Raw genomic sequence first — 24,387 nt, forward strand, 5'->3', positions numbered from 1 at the left:
CTCACCTTTATGGGCACGTACCCATGGCTCACGGTGCTTGGATCGCAGGGGATTGGTCGGGGGGCTGCAGTTTGGAGAAGCTGAAAGTAAGAGAGACACAGTGAGGCAGATGGCTCTGCTTCCTTCCACGAGAAGGCCTCAGAGTGAGTTCACAAAACTCCGTAAGACAGCCCCTGGGTCTTCCTGAGTCCTATGGGTGACTGACCAACCCAGCCCCCTCTCCTCTAGGGTCAGTGGAGTCCGGTGACTGAGTTCTGGCCAACAGGATGCAGACAAAGAGCATGGCCTATGCCATTAGAGATGATCATACTAAGTGAAGTAAGTCAGAAAGAGAAAGACAAATACCATATGTGTGATCTCACTTATATGTGGAATCTAACATATGGCACAAATGAACCTACCTACAAAACAGAAACACACTCACAGACAGAGAACAACCTTGTGGTTGCCACGGGGGAGGTGGGGAGGGAGAGGAATGGATTGGGGATTTGGCGTTAGTGGATGCAAACTATTACATTTAGAATGGATAAACAACAAGGTCCTACTGTATAGCACAGGGAATGATATTCAATATCCTGTGATAAACCATAATGGTAAAGAATATTAAAAATGTATTAAAATAAAATTTAAAAAAAGAAGAGCATGGCCTGACCACCAGAGCTGTGAAAATCCCTACATGATTCTCTATATTCTTTTCCCCCTTTTCATCTGGTGTTCGGCGTGACCTCGGAAACCACCAATAGAAGACGGGGGTTCTCCATCAACCTGGGTCCTAGAATGGCTGTGAGGCAAGCCCCTGGCCACCACCCACTGAATTTCACATCTGCGAGGAATAAACACCACTTGCTCCCAAACACTGAGATTTTGGACTTTAATGAATATAATTCTTCTCTAGGGCAGTTCCTCAAGTGGTCACCCAGGCTCATGGTGGACACAGCCAGGAATGCCAAGTTCACAGAGCAGTCATCCCATCATTACATGACTCTGTTGAAGGGTTTCTTCTTCAAGTTGGCCAAAATCGAACTCTCCGGGCCTTGTATGGGTCAGCTTGGGCGGCCACAACACTGTGCCGCAGACTGGGGTGCTTAAACAACAGACATTTATTTTCTCACACTTCCGGAAGCTGGAAGTCCAAGAAGGTGCTGGCAGGGTTGGTTCTTCCTGAGGCCTCTCTCCTTGACTTGTAGACGGCCGTCTTCTCCCCGTATCCTCACATGGCCTTCCCTCTGTGTGTGTCTGTGTCTTAATCTCCTCTTCTTATAGGGACACCAGTTTTAATGGATTAGGGCCCATCCTTATGACCTCATTTTACCTTAAATACCTCTTTAAAGATCCAATCTCCAAATACAGTCACATTGTGAGGTCCTGGGGGTTAGGGCTTCAGCATATGAATTTGGTGGGGGAGATGCAATTCAGCTGATGAAAGCCTTCTGCCTGCCGGCCCCAGTTCTGTCCTCTGGAGACCCAGGGGGGTCAGGTTACCCATCTTTGTCCATCTCGGTAAACAGGAAAATTCCTGAGCAAAGGATCCTTAAGAAGCTTCCGTAATGTACTGGTGTCGGTTTCCTTGAGACAGAAATGACAAAGGACAGGATGCTGAGCACATATAAGTGGGCCTTTTGTGAACAGCATCATGTTGGTGACTCCCACCGTTTGACTTCTCATCTTTAGTCCTAAAGGTGAGACCTAAGGAAGAAGCCGTTCTCTTCCGCTACCCAGTTTTCTGCCCTCTAAAATGCGGAGGAGCAGGCTATGGAATTCACCTAATTCGAAACACGGAAGAGTCTTCCTGGGCATCCTCAGAGGTTGAGATAGGTGGGCGCCCACCTCTGTGGCGTCTGGAGAGGACCCAGGGTGTGGCCCGTGGGGATGGGCAGCTGGGTGCCTCTGACGGCAGTGAAGGAGCCCAGACACCCACCAGGGCCAGCGTACCTGGGGTCCTTTATCTGATGTGTCCCCGACTTCCTAGGTCACACACCAGGGGATGTCCCATTGGTTCTAGGGGTGGGGAGGGTGTGGGTTTCCTATCTAATGATTCTGCCATGTGTTTGTCCAGTTTATAAAGCCCATTTATGACTGATTCCCACAGCCTTCCTGAGAGACAAGAGGCGCTTCTCCTCTGTTTAAAAAGAAATGATTATCATTTTTCCTTATACCTTCCCCATATCCCTGAGGAAAAGGTAGGTGGGACAATGGCTCACTTTCCCAATTTTATAGGACAGGTGTCTGTGGCTCAGAGGTAATGAGGGGAGGAACCTGGTAAGTGGAACCGGCAAAAGGATGCTCCAATTCTAAGTTTGGATGCTTTCTTCTCTGCTGCACAAGACCTCCAGGCTTGCAGAAGGACAAATCAAGCTTGGGTGAGATGCTCTAAGGTTGTAGAGTCATTAGATATATGTTTTAATTTATTTGTTAAAGACGAAAAGTCAGCTGTTCCCGTTATGGGGGCAAAACTGTGTGCCCTCCAAATGCGTCTGCTGAAGTCCTAACCCCCAGGACCTCAGAATGTGACTAATATTTGGAGAGAAGGTCTTTAAGGAGGTGATGAACCTTAAATGACGCCCCTGTAGTGGACCTACTGGAGACAGAATCCAATCTGACTGGTGTGTTTACAAGAAGAGACACATACAGGGGAAGACCGTGTGAAGACACAGCAAGAAGCCTTCAGAAGAAACCAACCCTTAACAACTTGCTCTTAGACTTCTAGACTCCTAGAGAGATTGCTGTCTCAGCCACCAAGTCTGTGCTACTTTCTGGCAGCCGTAGGAAGCTAATATAGTTCCCTTTGGAAAAACAGTGTGATGCCTTTTACGTCAATCAAGTGTATGGGCTCCCGCACCTCCTTTCCCATCATACTGACACAAGCAAAGCATGGCCTACAAAAGCCTACGAAACTGTCACTCCCAGACTCAGTGGGATCAGTGATCTTAGGTAACATTACAAGAACAAGAGCTCTGGCACAGCAGGCTAATCCCATCAGCCCCCAGGGGCATTATTACGGGCAGCCCAGCCTCCCGGGCTTGGGACAGGTTTACTTAGGAGCCTTCCCTCTGACTGCCAAGAGGGTGTGACCCAGGTGGAGCTAAACCACTACATCTGAGTGCAAGCAGCATGACCAGGCAGAGCAGAGAAGCACTGGGGCCCCCCTCCACACCCCAGGGGCAAACCCAGCAGCTACATTCTCAGTATTTACTCTGAATGGGTGGCTTTGAAGGCCCCACTCTAGTCTTGGTCCTCTGAGTCTGACCAGTATAGATTCTTGCTCTCAGAGTGTCCTTTTCCTGTTCACTGACTGCAGAGAAGGAAACAGGAAGTTCTTCATGGACATCATGCTGATTGCACTAAGGGTAACGGTCTCCCACCGAGGAGCTCCCTACCGGGAACCACACCGGGAGCAGTGAACGCCCTCACTTGTTTTGTCGCTTGCGTACCTAAACACAGATGAGTGACAGGAAATCTGACTCAGCGCGGACAGAAAGTTACCTGCACCCCGGTTACTTTCTCCAGCTCCCTCAGGGCAGTGTCAGTGTCACGGACGAGGATGGTGACCATCCCCAGGTCACGGGCCGGCTTCAGATTAACCTCGAAGTCATCCAAGAAAACCACCTGAATGCAAAGAGCATGGATACTAGCATCACTTCTACCAAAGCAAAACTCATGCACAAGGGCCACTGGCCAGAAACACGTTAAAGTGAGAACAGCGGTTGAGATTAAGAATTAATAATCTCACAATAAGATTGATTGATTAGAGATTAAGAATTATTTTCTTCTCTCCATGTAACTCTTTACTCTTAAAATTAAAAACATTTAATTCCATAAACATAAACACACAGATGGATATACATGTTCACTGAATTCTGAAACTGTAAAAAGATTAAAGAAGAATATAAACTTATCAGGATGACATTAAAATTCATCTAGGAAAATGCATGAATAGACCCCCCAAAAAATGTCTGGAAAAGAACTATAATAAAGTCAGATAATAAAACAGAGAGTCGAGGAATAGACTCATATCCAAATTTTAGTTTCTAATAAAAGTGTCATGCCCAATTGGTGAGGAAAAAGATTATTTAAAAGATTATTAAATTATTTCAACAGTTTGGGGGAAAAAGTGGGTCCTTCCTTCACTTATTCCCCAAATAAATTCTGAATAGATCAAAGATTTAAATGTCAAAAGAAATGATCCTTAAAAAAAAAAAGAAAATCCTTAAAGTTGTAGAAGAAAGCATGGGGCAGTTATTTATAATCTTGGATTAGGGCAGGCCTGGTTGTCTAAGCAGCTCATCCAACCTAAAAGCCATCAATGAAAAGACATTTATTTATATGCATACTAAAATTCAGAGCACTGTTATAATGCTTAATCAGGGGTCTGAGAAGAGCAGAAGCAAAGTTTGAGAGGAGAAGGGAAGAGTTCTGGGATTGAACAGGTAAGGATTTCCCTCTGATCAGCTTGTGGGTGAAGCAGGGTTAACAAGAAAGGGTCAGAAATGCCAGAGAAAGGAATTTCATCTTGGTCCAAAGGCCTTTTTGGAGATTGGAGTAGGGAAACACAACAAAAACAACATTTTAGACTAGATAATCTAGAGACGGCATGAAGACAGAATTTAGGGGTGCGGGGATACCCCTACAAGGAGAGTTCTGCAGTACTGGAGCCCATTCCTGCCCAGCCTTTGGTGGGGTGACCCTGACCAGCCTGTGTCTTGGGCAAGTCTCCCAGGGTCTATGTTTCTTTTAGGTAAACTGAGGCAGCTGGTCTGGCAGCTTTTGACAATACCTGTTTTAACCAAGGTCCTGTAAGAGCCACGGAGAGGAGCCAGATGCCCACCTCCGGTAGAACTTTCTAGGTTGAAGTGGTGGGTAAAAGCCCTTCAGAAGTCCTGGCCTGGGAGAAGTGGCACCTGCCACTGGACATAGGACCACCCTGCCAGGTCCCAGGTGTCCCCCATCTCTTCACGCCTCCTCAATTTTTCTTGATTGCAATATCTCTAGAACATTCTTTTCGACTGAAAGGCAGTGTCTAGGTACCTCATTGGGGCTGGCCTTCAAGACGTCCAGCACGAACTTGTAGATCTGAGGGTCAGGCTTGGCCATTCCGATCCTGCATGACTCAATCAGGAAATCGAAGTGCGGCCTGAGCTCACACATCGTCTGGGCCAGGCTGCCTCTCTGGGTGCTGTCATCCAGCCAGATGTTGGTGAGGATGCAGGTTGTAAATCCTGAGTGAGAAGGTACCAGTGAATAGACCAGCTATAGAACTTTGCTCTGAGAAGCTCCGGGTATCCCACAGGGGGCCCCCAAGACGGGGCCAGGCGGGGTTCTGCTCACTTACATCAATCTCCTGATGTCTGGCTTCTAAACTGACAAGTTAGAAAAGCACCATCGTTACCCATAAGCCCCTCCCGGCGCAGACGCTAGAGCCTCTAACGGTGTGCACCAAGGGCTTTCAGATGGAAACACTACATCCCTTCATTTCTTGCAATCGTAGAGCAAGAAGTTGTGATATTCGTCAGCTCATTGGATCAGAGTTTTGACATTCATCAGCCCATTCGATCCTCACACCTTTGGGGCAGGCAGGGCAGATCTTACCACCCCACTTTTACCAGCGGGAAAATGGAAGCTCAGACACATTTTAAGCTGCCCAGAGCCGCAGAGTGCAGGCAGAGCTGAGGCCGGCCCAGAATCCCACCTTTGGACTGCCACTCCAACCCTCCTCTCAGTCTACGTTACTGCAAACTCTGCTGGACCACGCTTCAAAACACCTGCCTTGGCAGAGATGGTGCTCCCATTTCAAAACCAGAGGAATGTAAACAGAGACAGCATTATCCCCTGCCTAACCACACAGGACAAGAACCGGGAGGTGCTGGAAACGAGACAAGGATAAGTCAATGGCCAGACCCTTTCCATGTAATATGAGTGGGAAATATGTCTCAGACACAACCAGGTAAGGCTACTGATACGTGGGGAGGATGACCTCAAACATGCCTGTGACGAAGAGCTGGGCTCTGCCACTAAATAAATGTCTATTCAAGGAAAATCAAGTGAAGGAATTACTAATACATATGAGTATAAATGTGCCTGTCATTGAATTCAATGCACATTTGGATGTATTTTGACCTGACCCTCCCAAGGGTTCTCGTGTGGTTGGGTCAGAGAATGGCCAGTCTCAGATCCTTACCCTTCTTTTTGAGAGTGAGAGCTGCCTTAAGCATGGGGTCGTTGACCTTTCTTGCTGCAAGCGCCTTGCCAAAGATCTGATTTATAGAGAAATTCTCAGGGAGGCAGATTCCAGAGTCCTCAGAACATTTCCTGCAGTTTTCTTCCATGAATGGCATCCACTGTGAAAGTGAATTGATGAGGGATTGTCAATTGGTGAAACCACTTGGAAAAGCTTAGGGCAGCATTTACTAAATCTGAACACATGCATTCCCTGTGATCCAGCAATTCCACTCCTGGACACATACCCAGTGGAAATGTCCACATATGTTCACCAAAAGACATGTACAAAAATGTTCATAGCAGTACTTTTCCTAAGAACTGCAAACTAGAAACTACTCAAATCCCCCTGTTAGGGCTGAACTGGGTCCCCTACAAATTCATGTTGAAGTCCTAACCCCCAGGACCTCAGAATGTGATTGTCCTTTGGAAAGAGGGTCTTTAAAGAGATCATTAAGGTAAAATTGTGGTTCTCCAAGGACAATGGTGCTTCAAGGACAAAGGACGACCCTGCCTGTAAAAGTTGCAGCGTTACACCCCCAACAGGACTCTTACTCGCTCCCCTTACCGTGTTGTGATGGTTACGAAATTCCCTGAGCCCACCTGGGCAACGCCCACCTGGGCAACAGGACCTGGCCCAAATAAGGAAAGGCATCTTGCCTGTCCCACTCCACCCTATAGAAGGAAGGTATATGTGCCTCGACCAATCCGTAAATGAAATTTTCACCTCAGACCGTTCCTTTGTTTTCTGGCTATAAAAACTGATCAATAGCACATGTTTGGGCTCGACTCTCCCAGACTACTAGGAAGTCAGCCGGCCCACTGTTCAGGCAGCCACCCCTCCCTCTAATAAATTCTATAATCTTTACATTCTGCCTTTGTGTCTGGAAATTCTTTTCCAACCTGCATTGGGACCACGACAAAAATGACGTCGGGGGGCCCTAATCCAACCTGACTGGTGTCCTTATAAGAACAGGCGATTAGGACACAGACACACACAGAAGAAAGAATGTGAGGACACAGAGAGAAGTCGGCCACCTAGAAGCCAAGGAGAGAGGCCTCAGAAGAAACCAACCCTGCCAACACCTTGGTCTTGGGCTTCTAGCCTCCAGAGCTATGAGAAAATAAATTTTGTTGTTTAAGCCACCCAGTCTGTGGTATTTTGTTATGGTAGCCCTAGCAAACGAATACACCCATTAATAGCAGACTGGATTGTGGTATATTTATACACTATCATAGTAGCACTCTTGTCTCGTATATAATAGTCCCGAACTAAAAATTACCCAAATACCCATCAATAGCAGAATGATAGAGAGCCCAGAAAAAAACCCCACGTGTCAATTAATTTATGACAAAGGAGCCAAGAGTACACGATGAGGAAAGAACAGTCTCTTCAATAAATGGTGTTGGGAAAACTGTATAGTCACATGTAAATGAATGAAATTCATACCACTTCTCCCTTTCCTTACCTTCCAACAATATTACTGCAGCTTTTTTTTAATTGATTCACGCTTCAGTAATGTTTATCCCCAATGGTATCATTACAGTTTTCATTCACGAGTTGCCAAAATATGTGTGTGTGTGTGCGTGTGTGTGTGTGTGTGTGTGAAAGACAGAGAGTTTTAAAGTGACCACAATTCACTACACTCCCCACGCTAAGACCACACTTGTCTTCACTGGAAAGGTGGGCTTTGCTTTCTATTATGATGGGCCCCAAGTTCTCTGTTAGACTGATAGGTGGCTGTAATTCATAAATTAAAAAAAAAACCAGACTGCTTTATCTGTGTGCTCATAGAGTAGATTCTCAATAGCCTTTCTTCTCCGAGGCACTAATTGAGAATTCAAGTGGTTTTAGATCCTGATTACTTTATTTAAAAATAATCTCCAACTATACTTCAATTTTAAAAAATCGAGGTTGTAGTAACAACAATAACTACTATCTATTGAGCACTGATTACGTGCCAGGCACTGTGCTAAGCACTTTTCAAGCTTCATAACAACCTAGGAGACGGAGCATCTTATCGATCTCATTTTACAGGTGGCAAAACTGAGACTCTGAGAGGTTCTGTGACTTGCTGTGCTCACGCGTCTGTAAGTGGGAGCTATGCTCCAAAGCCCGACATCAGATTCCAAAGTCCACCCATCTTATAGTTGGTAATTAACAAAACTTCCCCTGACCCAGTAGCCCTTGTCTGATAATAAGTACTCTAAGGATGACTACTATCAAGAAAACAGAAAATAACAGGTTGGCAAGGATGTGGAAACACTGGAAACCTTGTGCACTGTTGGGAGGAAAATGTAAAGTGGTGCAACCGCTATGGAAAACACTATGGTGGTTCCTCAAAAAATTAAAAATGGAAAACTACCCTATGATCCAGCAATCCCACTTCTGGATATATATCCAGAAAAACTGAAAGCAAGATTTCAAACTTATATTTGTACACCCATGTTCCTAGCAGCATTAGACAAGGTGACCAAAAGGAGGAAGTAACCTAAATGTCCATTGATAGATGAATGGATAAACAGAACGTAGTCTATCCACACAATGGAATCTCATTCATCCTTAAGAAAGAAGGCAATTGTGACACATGCTACAATATGGATGAACCTTGAAGACATCATGCTAAGCAAAATAAGTCAGTCACTAGAGGACAAATATTGCATGATTCCAGTTATATAAGAAATGTATAGTACCTAAATAGAGGCAGAAAGTTCAGTAGTGGTTGCCAGGGGTTGGGGAAAGGAGGAATGGGCAGCGTTGTTTAATGGGTATAGAGTTTCCGTTTTGCAAGATGAAAAGAGCTCTGGAGATGGACGGTGGTGTTGGTTACCCGGCGTGAATATACTTAACACTACCGAATTGTATACTTAAAAATGATCAAGGTGGTAAATTTTATGTGATGTGTATTTAACCACAGCTTAAGGGGGAAAAAAAAAAAAAAAGCTACTCTGGCTGCTGTAATTCCCTGGCATAGATCTTCAAGGGCTTGGAAATTTCCTAATCACTGGGGTGTGGCCCTCTGCTTGGATCAAAGAGACAATAGACAATCTGAAATGTCTCCAGCCCAGTCTTGTGAGTTAAGCGTTATAAGGGGTAAACGGGTGAGGCAGACATGGCCCTGCCCTCACGGAGCTTACGGTCAGCAGGGGAGATGGGTGTGTAGTTACAGAACACCTTCTCAAGGGGGTCTATGAGGGGTCGCCACACCTGGGAAAATGTGATCTCTCCCTTCATCATGCGGGCGCTGGAACCATCTGGGCCTCCTTTCACGAAAGCTCCATTCAGAAAGCCACTGCAAGACACAAAGAAGCATCAGGAACGTTCAGATGACTTCATCACAACGGCAGGTAGGGGACAGACACCTTGATTTTGGACTTCTAGCCTCCGGAACTGTTGTTGAAGCCACCCAGTCTGTGGTCCTTCGTTCTGGTAACCCTAGGTGATTAATACGCCTCAATTCATATCCATCTCTTATATGTGGTCCTGAGGAGTAGCAGACATAGAGAGAGCAGCTCATTGCCTTCTCGCTTCCCTACATTACAAAACATAAGGTCCCATTCCACTTTCTTGATCATTTCCCACACCCAGTGGTGGCTGAGCTACCCCAGCATGGCTGGCTGGGTGACACCAGCCATATAATGGATGGCACGTACCTGGCACGCACGCACAACTCTGAATCCCTGGCCGACTTTAATAACCCATCGCCACAGCCTATACCACTGCATCCAGACACTGATTTACGATCCTTCTTAGTCCAGTGTCCCAGGCAAATATTTACAATGGACTGGAATCGGCAACCCAGTTAAAAGTATTTACCATTCCCATGTTAAGAGAACAAATATCTGGGAGTTTCGTATCTGATAACAGTCAACAACCTTTTACCTGACTAAGCCTCTTGCAGGTAACAATAATCAACTTTAGACAAAACATTAAAAAAATATATATCCCGGGCTTCCCTGGTGGCGCAGTGGTTGAGAGTCAGCCTGCCGATGCAGGGGACACGGGTTCGTGCCCCGGTCCGGGAAGATCCCACATGCCGTGAAGTGGCTGGGCCCGTGAGCCATGGCCGCTGAGCCTGCGCGTCCGGAGCCTGTGCTCCACAACGGGAGAGGCCACAACAGTGAGAGGCCCGCGTACCGCAAAAAACAAAACAAAACAAAAACAAAAACAAACAAACAAAAAATATATATATATATCCCTACTATCTGTACCCTTGCTCCATTTTCCAGCATCAGCAGTGGCTTTGGCACATCTTTGCCATCAGTTGTCTTTTTTAAAAAAACAGCATTGTTAAATTATGCTTACATAACAGCCAATTCACATGTTCTCAGTGTACGATTCAATGACTTGTAGTAATTTTACAGAGGTGTGCAAATATCACCACATTGCAGTTTTAGAGCATTTCCATCGCCTCGAAAAGATCCCTCGTGCCCTTCCCCAGCTGCCGTCCAATTTCTAAGAGCAACATACAGTTCAACTCAACAGTCTTGCACTGAGGACCGAAGGCATCAAGGCATTGTGCCAGATGCCGTGATATAAAGATGGAAAAATTTGGATCTATTCTTAGGGAGCTCACAGGAGAACAAGGGAGGCAACATATAAACAAATAACTATTACACAGTGGGTGAGTGAGATGGAAAAGCAAAGGGAAAATTGTTTTTTCTGCCTGAAGATTAGGGGCTGATAAAAGAAGGGAAGTGAAGGAAGAATACAGCTCTAGAGGAAGGAGATGTCAATGACTCTATAGGACAAAAGCAGGCAGTATTTTTTAAAAAGAAGCAATTTGAGGTAAGTTGTTGCCATTGGAAAGCATGACTTTCAAATTTTAAGGTTAATAAAAGCAGTGAACAGTGAAATGGCTATTACAGAAAATGAAATTAGTGAATCAGAAGACCCACCAAATTTTCCAAGAACAAAGAGTAAAATGATGAAGCAATTAAAATTAATGTGCAAAAAGATAAGACCTATGGAGGCCAAGTTCCTTCAATAAACAAGAAAAATCACAGAAGGAAAGATCAGAGAAGCGATAGTCAAAGGAATAAGGGGAGAAGATGTCTCTGGGCTGAAGAAAAATCTGAGCTCTCAAATCAAAAGTGTTCGCCAAACACGAGGCTAAATTAATGAAAAAAGAACCACAGCAGGTATAGGGTAGGGAAATGTTTCAAATTCCTGGGATAAGAAAGTATAACAGACAACATTTTGTGTAGAAAAACAGATTATACACAAAAGAAAAACAATTCAGACTGATAACAGCCTTCTATTCTGCAACTTTAAATGTAAGAAGATTGTGGAGTAATACTCAGGAGACACTGAGATAAAAAGATAACAAGAAACAATACGCCCCAAATCCATCCACAGACAACTTACTTTATGTCCAGTGAGGTCCTTTGTTTTAGAGATCTTGGTTGATTTCAATAACTGACCAGTTGGGTCATTTGGTTTTTTCTCTTCCCATGCTTTAAATTCCTGCTCTGGTTTTAAATTCGCCAATAAAGAGTGAGCCCACAAAACCACAGTGGCCCCCACCATGATCCCCAGTAAAAGCAGAATTCGGGCCCATGTGCTCACTCTCTTTCTCCTCACGTCCTCACTGTGTGGCCCTAGGAGTGCTGTGTGATTTCCAGGTCTTGTAAGTAACAAACCTTTACTTTTTTCCCTGATGACTACTCCTGAAGGGCGTCTCGCAGTCACAGTAAGAACCACAAGGGCTGGTCCGACCACAGCGTTGATTATTCATAAGCTGAGAACCACACAAACCACTTTCAGACAGGTAAAACTAATACAATTGTTTGCTATCACGGCTTTCCTGGAAAAAAAATTCAAGAAAGACTTCTAGTCAACTTAAAGATAGATCAAAATAAAAATCTTGAGGACAGGAAAGAGATGGTTTAAAAGAAATGATAACAAACAATTGGAAATGAAATTTTTTTAAAATATCATTTACCTTAAAATTAAAAAACAAACGAACAAAAAAAATCTAATGAAAGACGTGTACACTACGTCTTACACTACACTAAAAACTACAAAATTAAGAGAAATTAAAACCCTTGAAAGAGATTAGCGGGGAACCTTCAAGATGGTGGAAGAGTAAGACGCGGAGATCACCTTCCTCCCCACAAATACATCAGAAATACATCTACACGTGGAACAACTCCTACAGAACACCTACTGAACGCTGGCAGAAGACCTCAGACCTCCCAAAAGGCAAGAAACTCCCCACGTACCTGGGTAGGGAAAAGATAAAGAAAAAACAGAGACAAAAGAATAGGGACAGGACCCGCACCAGTGGGAGGGAGCTGTGAAGGAGGAAAGGTTTCCACACACTAGGAAGCCCCTTCGCGGGCGGAGACTGCGGGTGGTGGAGGGGGAAAACTTCAGAGCCACGGAGGAGAGCACAGCAACAGGCACGCGGAGGGCAAAGCGGGGAGATTCCCGCACAGATGATCAGGGCCGACCGGCACTCACCAGCCCAAGAGGCTTGTCTGCTCACCCGCCGGGGCAGGCAGGGATGGAAGCTGAGGCTCGGGCTTCGGTCGGAGCGCAGGGAGAGGACTGGGGTTGGCGGCGTGAACACAGCCTGCAGGGGGTTAGTGCGCCACGGCTGGCCGGGAGGGAGTCCGGGGAAAAGTCTGGACCTGCCGAAGGGGCAAGAGACCATTGTTTCGGGGTGTGTGACGAGAGGGGATTCAGAGCACGGCCTAAATGAGCTCCAGAGACGCGTGCAAGCCACGGCTAAAAGCGCAGACCCCAGAGACGGGCATGAGACGCTCAAGCTGCTGCTGCCGCCACCAAGAAGCCTGTGTGCGAGCACAGGTCACTATCCACGCTGCCCCTCCTGGGAGCCTGTGCAGCCCGCCACTGCCAGGGTCCCGGGATCCAGGGACAACTTCCCCGGGAGAACGCACGGCGCGCCTCAGGGTGGGGCAACATCACACAGGCCTCTGCCGCCGCAGGCTCGCCCCGCATCCATACCCCTCCCTCCCCCCGGCCTGAGTGAGCCAGAGCCCCCGAATCAGCTGCTCCTTTAACCCCGTCCTGTCTGGGTGCAGAACAGATGCCCTCAGGTGACGTACACGCAGAGGCGGGGCCAAATCCAAAGCTGAGACCCGGGAGCTGTGAGAACAAAGAAGAGAAAGTGAAATCTCCCCCAGCAGCCTCAGAAGCAGCGGATTAAAGCTCCACAATCAATTTAATGTACCCTGCGTCTGTGGAATACATGAATAGACAACGAATCATCCCAAATCGAGGAGGTGGACTTTGGGAGCAACTGTAGACTTGGGGTTTGCTTTCTGCATCTAATTTGTTTCTGGTTTTATGCTTATCTTAGTTTAGTATTTAAAGTTTATTATCATTGGTAGATTTGTTTACTGATTTGGTTGCTCTCTTCTTTTTTTAAAATTTTATAAATATATATTTTTCCTCCTTTTTCTCTTTTTGTGAGTGTGTATGGGTACACTTCTTTGTGTGATTTTGTCTGTATAGCTTTGCTTTTACCATTTGTCCTAGGGTTCTGCCTGTCCATTTTTTTTTTTTTGTATAGTTTTTAGCACTTGTTATCACTGGTGGATTTGTTTTTTTGGTTTGGTTGCTCTCTTGTTTCTATTTTTTTAATACTTTTTTCTTTTTAATACTTTTTTCTTTTTTAATAACTTTATTTTATTTTTCCTTCTGTCTGTCTGTCTTTTTTTTTTTTTCTTTCTCCCTTTTCTTTTGAGCCGTGTGGCTGACAGGGTCTTGGTGCTCCGGCTGGGTGTCAGGCCTGAGCCTCTGAGGTGGGAGAGCCTAGTTCAGGACATTGCTCCACCAGAGACCTCCTGGCCCATGTAATATCAAACAGTGAAAGCTCTCCCAGAGATCTCCATCTCAACGCTAAGACCCAGCTCCACTCAATGACCAGCAAGCTACAGTGCTGGACACCCTATGTCACACAACTAGCAAGACAGGAACACAACCCCACCCATTAGCACATAGGCTGCCTAAAATCATAAGGTCACAGACACCCCAAAACACACCCCCAAAAAACACCTGGACATGGTCCTGCTCACCAGAAAGACAAGATCCAGCTTCATCCACCAGAACACAGGCACCAGGCCCCTCCACCAGGAAGCCTACACAACCCACTGAACCAACCTTAGCCACTGGGGACAGACACCAAAAACAACGGGAACTATGAACCTGCAGCCTGTGAAAAGGAGACCCCAAATACAGTAAGTTAAGCAAAATGAGAAGACAGAAAAACACACAGCAGATGAAGGAGCAAGAAAAAAACCCACCAGACCAAATAAATGAAGAGGAAAGAGGCAATCTACCTGAAAAAGAATTCAGAGTAATGATAGTAAAGATGATCCAACATCTTGTAAATAGAATGGAGAAAATACAAGAAACGTTTAACAAGGACCTAGAAGAACTAAAGAGCAAACAATGATGAACGATACAATAAAAAATTAAAAATTCTCTAGAAGGAATCAATAGCAGAAGAACTGAGGCAGAAGAACGGATAAGTGACCAGGAGGATAAAATTGTGGAAATAACTACCACAGAGCAGAATAAAGAAAAAAGAATGAAAAGAATTGAGGACAGTCTCAGAGACCTCTGGGACAATATTAAACGCACCAACATTCGAATTATAGGGGTCCCAGAAGAAGAGGAGGAAAAAAAAAGGGACTGAGAAAATATTTGAAGAGATTATAGTTGAAAACTTCCCTAATATGGGAAAGGAAATAGCCAAGTCCAGGAAGTGCAGAGAGTCCCATACAGGATAAATCCAAGGAGAAACACACCAAGACATATTAATCAAACTATCAAAAATTAAATACAAAGAAAAAGTATTAAAAGCAGCAAGGGAAAGGCAACAAATAACATACAAGGGAATCCCCATAAGGTTAACAGCTGATCTTTCAGCAGAAACTCTGCAAGCCAGAAGGGAGTGGCAGGACATATTGAAAGTGATAAAAGGGAAAAACCTACAACCAAGATTACTCTACCCAGAAAGGATCTCATTCAGATTCGACAGAGAAATTAAAAGCTTTACAGACAACCAAAAGCTAAGAGAATTCAGTACCACCAAACCAGCTTTACAACAAAGGCTAAAGGAACTTCTCTAGGCAGGAAACACAAGAGAAGGAAAAGACCTACAATAACAAATCCAAAACAATTAAGAAAATGGTAATAGGAACATACATGTTGATAACTACCTTAAATGTAAATGGTTTAAATGTTCCAACCAAAAGACATAGACTGGCTGAATGGACACAAAATCAAGACCCATATATGTGCTGTCTACAAGACACCCACTTCAGACCTAGGGACACATACAGACCGAAAGTGAGGGGATGGAAAAAGATATTCTATGCAAATGGAAATCAAAAGAAAGCTGGAGTAGTAATTCTCATATCAGACAAAATAGACTTTAAAATAAAGACTATTACAAGAGACAAAGAAGGGCACTACATAATGATCAAGGGATCAATCCTAGAAGAAGATATAACAATTGCAAATATATATGCACCCAACATAGGAGCACCTCAATACATAAGGCAAATACTAACAGCCATAAAAGGGGAAATCGACAGTAACACAATCATAGTAGGGGACTTTAACACCCCACTTTCACCTATGGACAGATCAACCAAAATGAAAATAAAGAAGGAAACTCAAGCTTTAAATGATACATTAAACAAGATGGACCTAAAACTGACCATTTTAACCACTTTTAAGTGTAGAGATCAGTGCCATTAAGTACCCTGTTGTGCAACCATCACCACTATCCATCTCCAGAACTTCTTCGTCTTCCTATCTTTACAACCTAAAATTTTGAACCCATTAAACAATACTCCTGTTTCTCCCTCCCAGCCATCATTTTAAATCAGATTATATTGCATACATTTTGTATCCTCCTCAATCATCCAGAAAACATTAGTTGTATATGAAATTTAATCTTACACTGTTTACTATCATCGTTACTAGTGATTTTTGCACACCTGAACTCTTGAGACTCAACCATTATATCTAGAATTCAATCGTTGTTCCCCAAAGGGAATCTTCACCTACTGAATACATACATTCATAGCTAATAATGTACAGCTGACCCTTGAACAACACTGGGGTTTAGGGCACTGACCCTCTGCAAAAATCCCTGTATAACCCATAGTTGGCCCTCTGACTACGTGGTTCCTCAAAATCCTTGGATTTGACCAACCTCAGATAGTGTGGTACTGTAGTATTCACTACTGAAAACAAACAAAAAAACCAATGTACTAGTGGACCTGAGCAGTTCAAACTTGTGTTGTTCAAGGGTCAACTGTATTAGGCAAAGGAGCTGGAAGCAGCAGATTTGTCTCATGATAAAACTGGAAGCAAAGTAATCTACCTGCCTGGGGAAAGTTCTGGTGAGAGTGAGCACGAGAGGCTGGAAGGAAGGATGGTTAAGTAACCTGGCTGTGGCAGTGTGGGGCAGAAATGTTATTATTGTTTCCACCCCAACTGGCCAATAGCAGATGGGTGTACTGCGATTCAATCCTGACACTACCTGTCCAGAGTTAGCACAGACCCCACAGGTTGAAGGCAAGTCTTCCACAGACCTGCCCTCACGTCAGACACCAGCTGCAGTCTCAGGGGTTCTCCAGGCCACCCATACTTCTGACCATCTGGCTACAAATTTGGGGGTTCCCACAACCCTCCAGTTCTGATAATTCACTAGAACAACTTACAGAACACTGAAAAGTGTTACTTACTTTTAAGTTTTACTATTAAGTTTTATTTTAAAGAATACACAGGAGGCAAGGTCTGCGAGGGCGCACAGGGCATCGGGGCCCTCTAGCCATGAAATCAGGGCACATCATCCTCCTGGCAAATTGATGCGGTCACCAACCAGGAAGCTCCACTGAGCCTCAGTGTACAGAGATTTTACTGGGGCTTCATTAGGCATGATTGATTAACTCATTGGCTACATGTCTGAACTAAATCCCCAGGGTTCTCCCCTCCCTAGAGCTCTGGCAGGTACAAAGTCTCAAACCTCTAATCACAGAGATGGGCCTTTCTGGTGACCAGCCCGCATTAGGAAGCTCTGCAGAGCCTCCCACCAGGTGAGTAACCTCATTAGCACAACAAAGACACACTGATCGCTCAGGAAATCCCAAGGGTTTTTAGAAGCTCTGTACTAGGAACCCAGGACAAACACCAGACAAATTCATCATTATATTGATAGGAAAAACACAGGTAGCAATGAACATGTCTGCTGACAGAAAAGATTATGTTAATAGTAGGAGTTACTATATATATGCATATTAAAAAAACAAAAGTAATCTTAAGGAGAACGAGAAACAAAATGTATCAGTAAGAAGACTAGAAACAAGATGTTTCCCCAAGGGAAGCTGGAAGGAAAGAACTTGATCAACCCAACTAAAGATGGGAAAAAGAAGGGAGAAAAAAAGAAGTAGCAGAAGAGATGGTAAGTGGAAAACATAAATCATGGCAGAAATCACGAATTCCTAGAAACCAAGAAGAAAGTGACAATCCAATACAAAAATGGGCAAATGGTATAAACAGGTAAACACCAAAGGAAAAAATACAAATAGCCAACAACAATGAACAGTGGAGAGGAAAATGCAGACTGATACAAGGTAATGTTTTTCCTTCATCTGACTGGCCAAAGTTTAAAAGGGTTCTGACTTCCCCGGTGGCGCAGTGGTTAAGAATCCGCCTGCCAATGCAGGGGACACGGGTTTGAGCCCTGGTCTGGGAAGATCCTACATGCCGTGGTGCAGCTAAGCTGGTGAGCCACAACTACTAAGCCTGCACTCCAGAGCCTGCAAGCCACAACTACTGAAACCCGCATGCCACAACTGCACCTAGAGCCCATGCTCTGCAACAAGAGAAGCCACCGCAATGAGAACCCTCTGCACCGCAATGAAGAATAGGCCCCGCTCGCTGCAACTAGAGAAAGCCTGTGTGCAGCAATTAAGACCCAACACAGCCAAAAATAAATAAAGAAATAAATTTATTTAAAAAAAAAGGGTTTAAGAGAACCATCTCCTCTGCAGGGAGGATCTGGGCTGGCCTTCTCATGCAATGTCGGGACAGGTACAGCATTTTTTGAACAGCTTGGCAGGATCTGTCAATATTTTAAATGTAAATACATACACTTTTACTTGGCAACTCCACTTTTAGAAAACTACCCTACAGAAACATTAGTGACAATATTTGTAACAGTGACAACTAACAAATAAATAAATGTCCACCAACAGGGAAAAATGGTTAAATAAATTACAGCACTTCCGTATTGTGGAATACTAAGGAGTGGTTAAAAAGAGCAAGGTAGATCTATGTAAATGGACACAAAAGATATCCAACTGTCGAATGAAAGCTAAAATTACGTAAAAAAATGAAAACCTAGAACAATATATGTTCTATGATTCTATTGTTTTTTTTTTAACCTACTTGTCTACCAATCTACCTACTCTATGCGTAAATGTGTCTGTAAATTCATATAAATAAGTGACAGGCTGACGATCCCTTATTTGAAACCTCAGAACTACGTGAGTTTCAAAAGTCAGAATCTTTCCGATTGTTAAGGTAAAATGGGGGCTATACCACACATTAAGTACCCTCTCCAGGAGAGCCTGCAGCAGCCTTCATCATCAAACTCATTAATATGTTTACAGTGAGATGTGTGACTATTTACAGTAGCAGGATAGATAATGGTAAGCCTCATGCTTGTTCAGATCAGACTTGCTACCACATGAAGACAGGTCGGATTTCACTGCCCCAAAATTATGAAACCAAACAAACGAAACCCTTGGTTTTGGATAAATGAACTATGTGTCAACTAAGATGATATCTGGGATGGGGAAAGGAACAAGCAAAGGTGAAGAGGCACTGACCTTTCCTGTTCTACATTATTCTGTTCATTTGAATATATTCATAATAAGCATGCATTTCTGTTATCAGTTGTCAAATTAAAACCCATATGTAAAATTAAAAATGAGGAAAGATGCTTCAGAGAGTACAGAGAAGCCCAGAGGTGCAAAGAGCAACCCCAAATCTGGGAACTGCCCCAGAAGCTCCTGGAAACATTCAATAAATATTTCCTGAAACAGCACACAGGATATGAGTAGGAAGTTCTGCTTCTCAAATACTCTTTCTGTATTGGCTGGTCACTCGTTTCTCGTGCTCAGAAAACGTTCACTGAGCATTGCATATGGCAAGCACCTCAAGTTCTAGCGTCAACATTTTTGAAAGAAACTGACACTTCAATCATTCCAAGGGTTCAGTCAGTCCAGTGGTGCCAGGCAGACCGTCCACGAGGCTGGGTGAGAAGGCATTAAATGAAGCACACGATGACTGTCTACAGGTCAGATCTGGATCTCAGGGAACCATCCTGGTTCCTCCAGATCACGTCAGCCTCCGTTGCCAAGGCACCACCATCGCCAAGGCACCACCGTCTCCAGCAAGCACACCCTCCGCGGCCTCTGCTCTGGAGGACCGCAGATGAGACTGGAGCTCCCTCTCCCTGCCTCCCCTGTGTGATGCTGGAGGAATCTGCATCCCTCTGTTTCACCCCAGGTATTCGACAATCTCTCCACTGCTGGAGTTCAGCACAGCCACTGGCCCCCGCACCACCTTGTCCTCAGGCAGGTATTGACAGATGTCTGGGCCCTCACCCCCTAATCCACTCTCAGCTTCAACACCAGCCTCACAGGCTTCCTCTGTCCTCGGCTGGGCCCTGCAGCCTGGATTCTTCATCTTCATCTTCGTCTTCCATGCCAGTGACCCTGCAAACTCCTAGCTCAAGAAGGTCTCGTCTGCTTCCGTTCCAGTCTCCACCAGGCTTCACCATCTCTCCACACTGTTGCCCCCTCCAGCTGCCAAACTCTCAAATCTTAAACTGGGAGCGGTGGCCTCTTTCCTCTTGCCAATGTCCTTGATCCATCACAGCAGCTGATTGTGAGCAACAATTATTTTACTACATCTCCACCCCAGCTCAACTCAGAGTCAACTGCTATCAAATTAGGTACGTGCTCAGCCTGACCTTCGCGTGGTGCTACGATGCAGGCCCAGCCAACTTCCTCACTTCCCTCTCATGCCTTCCCTCCTGTCTGGCTAGGCTGGAATACTCAGTGTTTTGTGAACTCTCCTTGCTTTCCACCTCCCAGCCTTTGCTCACCTGGAAAGTCCTCCCTTCACATCTCTCCTCATCAGCATCCTATCAGTCTTCTCAGGGTCTGCCTCTGGTTCCTGATTCCCCCTGATCAGACCTCATCTCTCCCTCCTTTGAAGCAACTAAGAACTCTGTACCTCTCATGGCACTGCCTTCATTTTGAACTATGGCATCTGTGGATGTCTGAGTTTTTATACCAGATAGCAAGCAAGTTGGAAATGCCCGGTGCAAGGTAGGCCCTTGAGGCTCACTGTCTGAATTCACACCTTCATGGTTAGTTCACAGACTCCATAGGCTAATAAGGTCAAAGTCACAGACTCTGACCTCCTGGGGTCAGCTAGGTTTGCTATAACCTGTTTATGGCTTCTGGGAACAATCGTGACCGTGGTCACAGGGAGAATGTGTGAGTCAGTGTCACACTAGATGAACGAAATATGCCCAAAAATCACTCTGAATGTGCATGAGACTTTAATAAAAAGATGTATCAGGAACACAGTTACCCACCCACCTTACACGTCATCTAATCTAACTAGCACAAAAATTTCTAGGGGAGGTGTTTTCTTATTTTAAGACTAACACTAAGGTCTCAGTTGAGTTGACTAAGTCAGGTTAAGCAAGGTCACCCAACGCTAAGTGTTAGAATTGAGATTTTAACGTGGGTCTGACTCAGAGACCAGTGCTCTTTGAAATTCCCCACATCTGTAAACTTGTACACTTGTGACCTGTGTACTCACAAATATACTCTCAAGTATATTCACTGGTATACTCACAAGTATACTTGTGACTTATATATTCACAAGTCACGTTCACTCCCACATTGACGAGGTCACAGGTACAAACATATCTCATATTGTAGCTTACTCTCTTTTTATGTCTTTTAAAAAAAATAAAATTTATGGGCCAAAAAAAAATAAAGTGAAACACCGTGGTTAAAAGAGCTTCCAGGAAATGCAATCAAAACCATAGTGAGGTATCACTTCATATCTGTTAGAATGGCTATTATCAAAAAGACAAGCAATAATATGTGTTGGCAAGGATGTGGAGAAAGGGAAACCTTTGTACAGCGCCGACTGGAATGTAAATTGGTGCAGCCAGAGGGATATTTAGGTATATTTCTTCCAGGCATTTTCAACATGTAGCTTTTTTCCATACTTGAAAAATAGTTTTTCCATAGTTTCCATGTTGTATAAACAGTTGTACACTCTGGTGGGTTAGTTTTTTTGCACTTATTATAACAGATATTTTCTGATGTCACTGAAATCTCTTCCTGAACGTCACGTTTACTGGTGATGCTTCCTTGTCTACCATTTTCCAGTGCTTAGGCTTTGGGGCCGTTTCTGGTTTGCTGTTATAATGTGCAGGGCACAGGACTTTTTTCTCTAGAAACCTCAGCTTAGGTCTTTAAGATCCATTCCATTACAGAGAAGTAAGCGGGCAGCAGTCAGCTCGCGGAGCAATTTCTCTTACTTTAAGAAAAGCTTTCAGGGTCTTCCCTGGTGGCGCAGTGGTTGAAAGTCCGCCTGCCGATGCAGCGCACACGGGTTCGTGCCCCGGTCCGGGAAGATCCCACATGCCGCGGAGCGGCTGCGCCTGTGAGCCATGGCCGCCGAGCCTGCGCGTCGGGAGCCTGCGCGTCCGGAGCCTGCGAGGTCGGGAGCCTGCGCGTCGGGAGCCTGCGCGTCCGGAGCCTGTGCTCCGCAACGGGAGAGGCTACAACAGTGAGAGGCCCACGTACCACACACAAAAAAAGAAAAGCTTTTAATATAAAGGTCAATTTTGGAGTCCTCAGAGAGATTTAAATAATCAGCATTCAGAAAGACAGTGGATCTAGTTACACACACTGGTACTTTAGGGTCGAGTAATTGTTTTAACCTTTCACCTAGCGCTCTCGCCCTACAGCAATCTGAAACCAGGGCTGGGAGTCCCGAAAGGCAACTTCTCCCAGGGGTCGCGCTCCTGCCGCCCGGACACACCCGCGCAGGCTTCTGAGTGCGGGCAGCGGCCCGGGTCCCCTTACCTGGGCAGCGCCAGCTCCTCCTCCGCACGGTCCCAGGAGCTGGCGAGCGAGGGCAGCGCCAGGACCCCGTCCAGGTCGAACACGGCAGCACGCAGCGCCATGACTGCCTGCACCTCAGCCTTCCACCCAGGTACAGGCCGCTGCGAGGAGATGGACGAAGGCCGGGGCGCGGGACCAGAGCGGCGAGCCGACGCGGCCTCCCAAGTCGAGTTCGGCCCCGCCCAAGCCCCCTGTCCTGGCCCCGGCTCCGCCCCTGCCTCGGCTTCCGCCCCGCCCTCTGTTCTGGCCCCGGCGCCCCCAACCCCCTTGCCCTGGCCGCCGTCTCGCCCCCTGTCCCGGACTTGACCACGCCCCACAGCCGCCCCAACCCCTTGTCCTGGTGCCGCCGGCGTTTCGTCCCACCGGGCTTCACTTGATGTACCCGCACCCACCGCGGCCCGGGCTCCATCTCCACCGCCTCCCGGCGCCTGGACCCTGGGGCTAGAATCTCACTTCCGCCCGGAGAGAAAGGGGGCCTGAGAAAGAGCCAGAGGCCACAGACCCTTGAGAGAGAGAGAGAGAGAGGCCAAAAGTTTCTTCATTAAATATTTGGATCCTCTATATTCGTTTTGGTTGTCATATCTAGTAAAGTAATAGCTTTGTTGCCCTTCTTTTCTAGATTCTGTACATATAGTTACAGGTCTGTCACTATCCTGACCATGAGCCTCTAGTCACACTCTTCTTTGTCAAAGCAAAATGTATTTCTAGAATAAAATATCATGCTCCAGGTATTGTATGCCAACCCAGAATACGTCCATCCCAGTCTCTTGTGAAATGAAGTTTAGAAGGAATAAATGTGAACTATGATTACCCCTTTGTACAGCCTTCTTGTACTAATGCTGCCTAAAAAGGTTTGAGCTTTGTTTTAAACCACACTCTTGGCTCATTTGTGTTTCTGGAAAACCTAAGCCTTAGGAGTGTCCGGGCTGTGCTTGCAAATGGGTTGTTGGACTCTTTGTGCCTTTGTAGTCAGCTCCATGAATTAAAACATACTCCTGGCCTGATGTTCCAACTTGCCATGAGCACAGCTCAGGACATAGGTGCCGAAGACCTCCCTCCCTCCTTCACAGTGTCATCTGTGAATTTACCCAAGATATTTTCCCCCTTTAGCTAGAAGAGATAGATACCTGCTGAAATCAAGAAAGACTTGATCTACCAACCATCAATCTGATCGACAAGACAAATGAGTCTGCCTTGGGGTGTCTTGTTCTAGTGAACCAGGACCACACCTGCTTCTCTTGCTTTATAACCTCTTCTGGGATTGTGCCTGAGACAGTGTTTTCTGAGATCCGCTCCTGAGAAGCAGGAAATAATTAACCACCCCAAATGTTGTAGAAATAACTGAAAAAAAAATTCGATATTGCACCTGGACGACGCTGGGTGACCTGTTTCAGAACACTTTCAGTGGAGTTTTTGGAGATAGACGCTAGATTACCCTAGATTTGAAGACTGAGCCAGAGTTAAAGTGAATACATACAGTAGTCACTCAAGAAATTGGTGATCTCTTACCTCCACACTTGCATATGCAATTTCTTATTCAGCACCTCCTCATGAATATCTCATAGGTTATCTCGAATTTCTCATGACTGAAACAGAACTCTGGCTGCATTCCCACCTCCCAAGCCTGCTCCTGGTCTTACTAAAGGGCCTTCCCTTCCAGTTGCTCAATTCAAAGAACTTGGACCCCTGGTTTCCAGCTAGCCCCTGTGTCCTTGAACTCAGTCCCAGTGGTGGCCAGCTGATTGGGGCAGAGGTGACAGCTTCCACATCCGTGGTGGTGTTTTTCTGGGAGACTTTCTTAAAGGCCCAGTCTGAGGCTCACTATGCCATTCTTTTCAAAGATTTTGCAGGTTCCTAGTTTCCTGTATTCAATCTCTCCCTATTTAAATTAACTAGAGTGATTTCTGTTGCCTGACTGGGGCAGTACTGTTTAGGAATACATGTATGTGTTTGTAAAAT

General features: G+C 45.4%; 1 protein-coding gene across 4 annotated transcripts in view; it reads right to left on the reverse strand.

The window, feature by feature from the left end:
- Window positions 1–22,793, reverse strand: part of EPHX2 (epoxide hydrolase 2) — a 66,581-nt gene extending 43,788 nt beyond the window's left edge. For 3 of the 4 annotated variants that reach the window (XM_079925902.1, XM_079925901.1, XM_079925903.1), the window contains exons 1-6: window positions 22,390–22,793; window positions 9,422–9,506; window positions 6,176–6,335; window positions 5,026–5,216; window positions 3,484–3,606; window positions 6–80 (exon numbers count right to left, since the gene is read on the reverse strand). In XM_079925902.1, coding sequence (XP_079782028.1) covers window positions 6–80; window positions 3,484–3,606; window positions 5,026–5,216; window positions 6,176–6,335; window positions 9,422–9,506; window positions 22,390–22,490 — 735 coding nt within the window. In that variant the 5' untranslated portion in view covers window positions 22,491–22,793. Of the gene's footprint in view, window positions 1–5; window positions 81–857; window positions 1,567–3,483; window positions 3,607–5,025; window positions 5,217–6,175; window positions 6,336–9,421; window positions 9,507–22,389 lie in introns of those variants that run through there. The other variant, XM_079925904.1, reaches the window with a different exon arrangement.
- Between the last annotated feature and the right edge of the window lie 1,594 nt (window positions 22,794–24,387).

This window comes from Stenella coeruleoalba (genome assembly GCF_951394435.1).
Source record: "Stenella coeruleoalba genome assembly, chromosome: 7".
NCBI classification, from domain to species: Eukaryota; Metazoa; Chordata; class Mammalia; order Artiodactyla; family Delphinidae; genus Stenella; species Stenella coeruleoalba.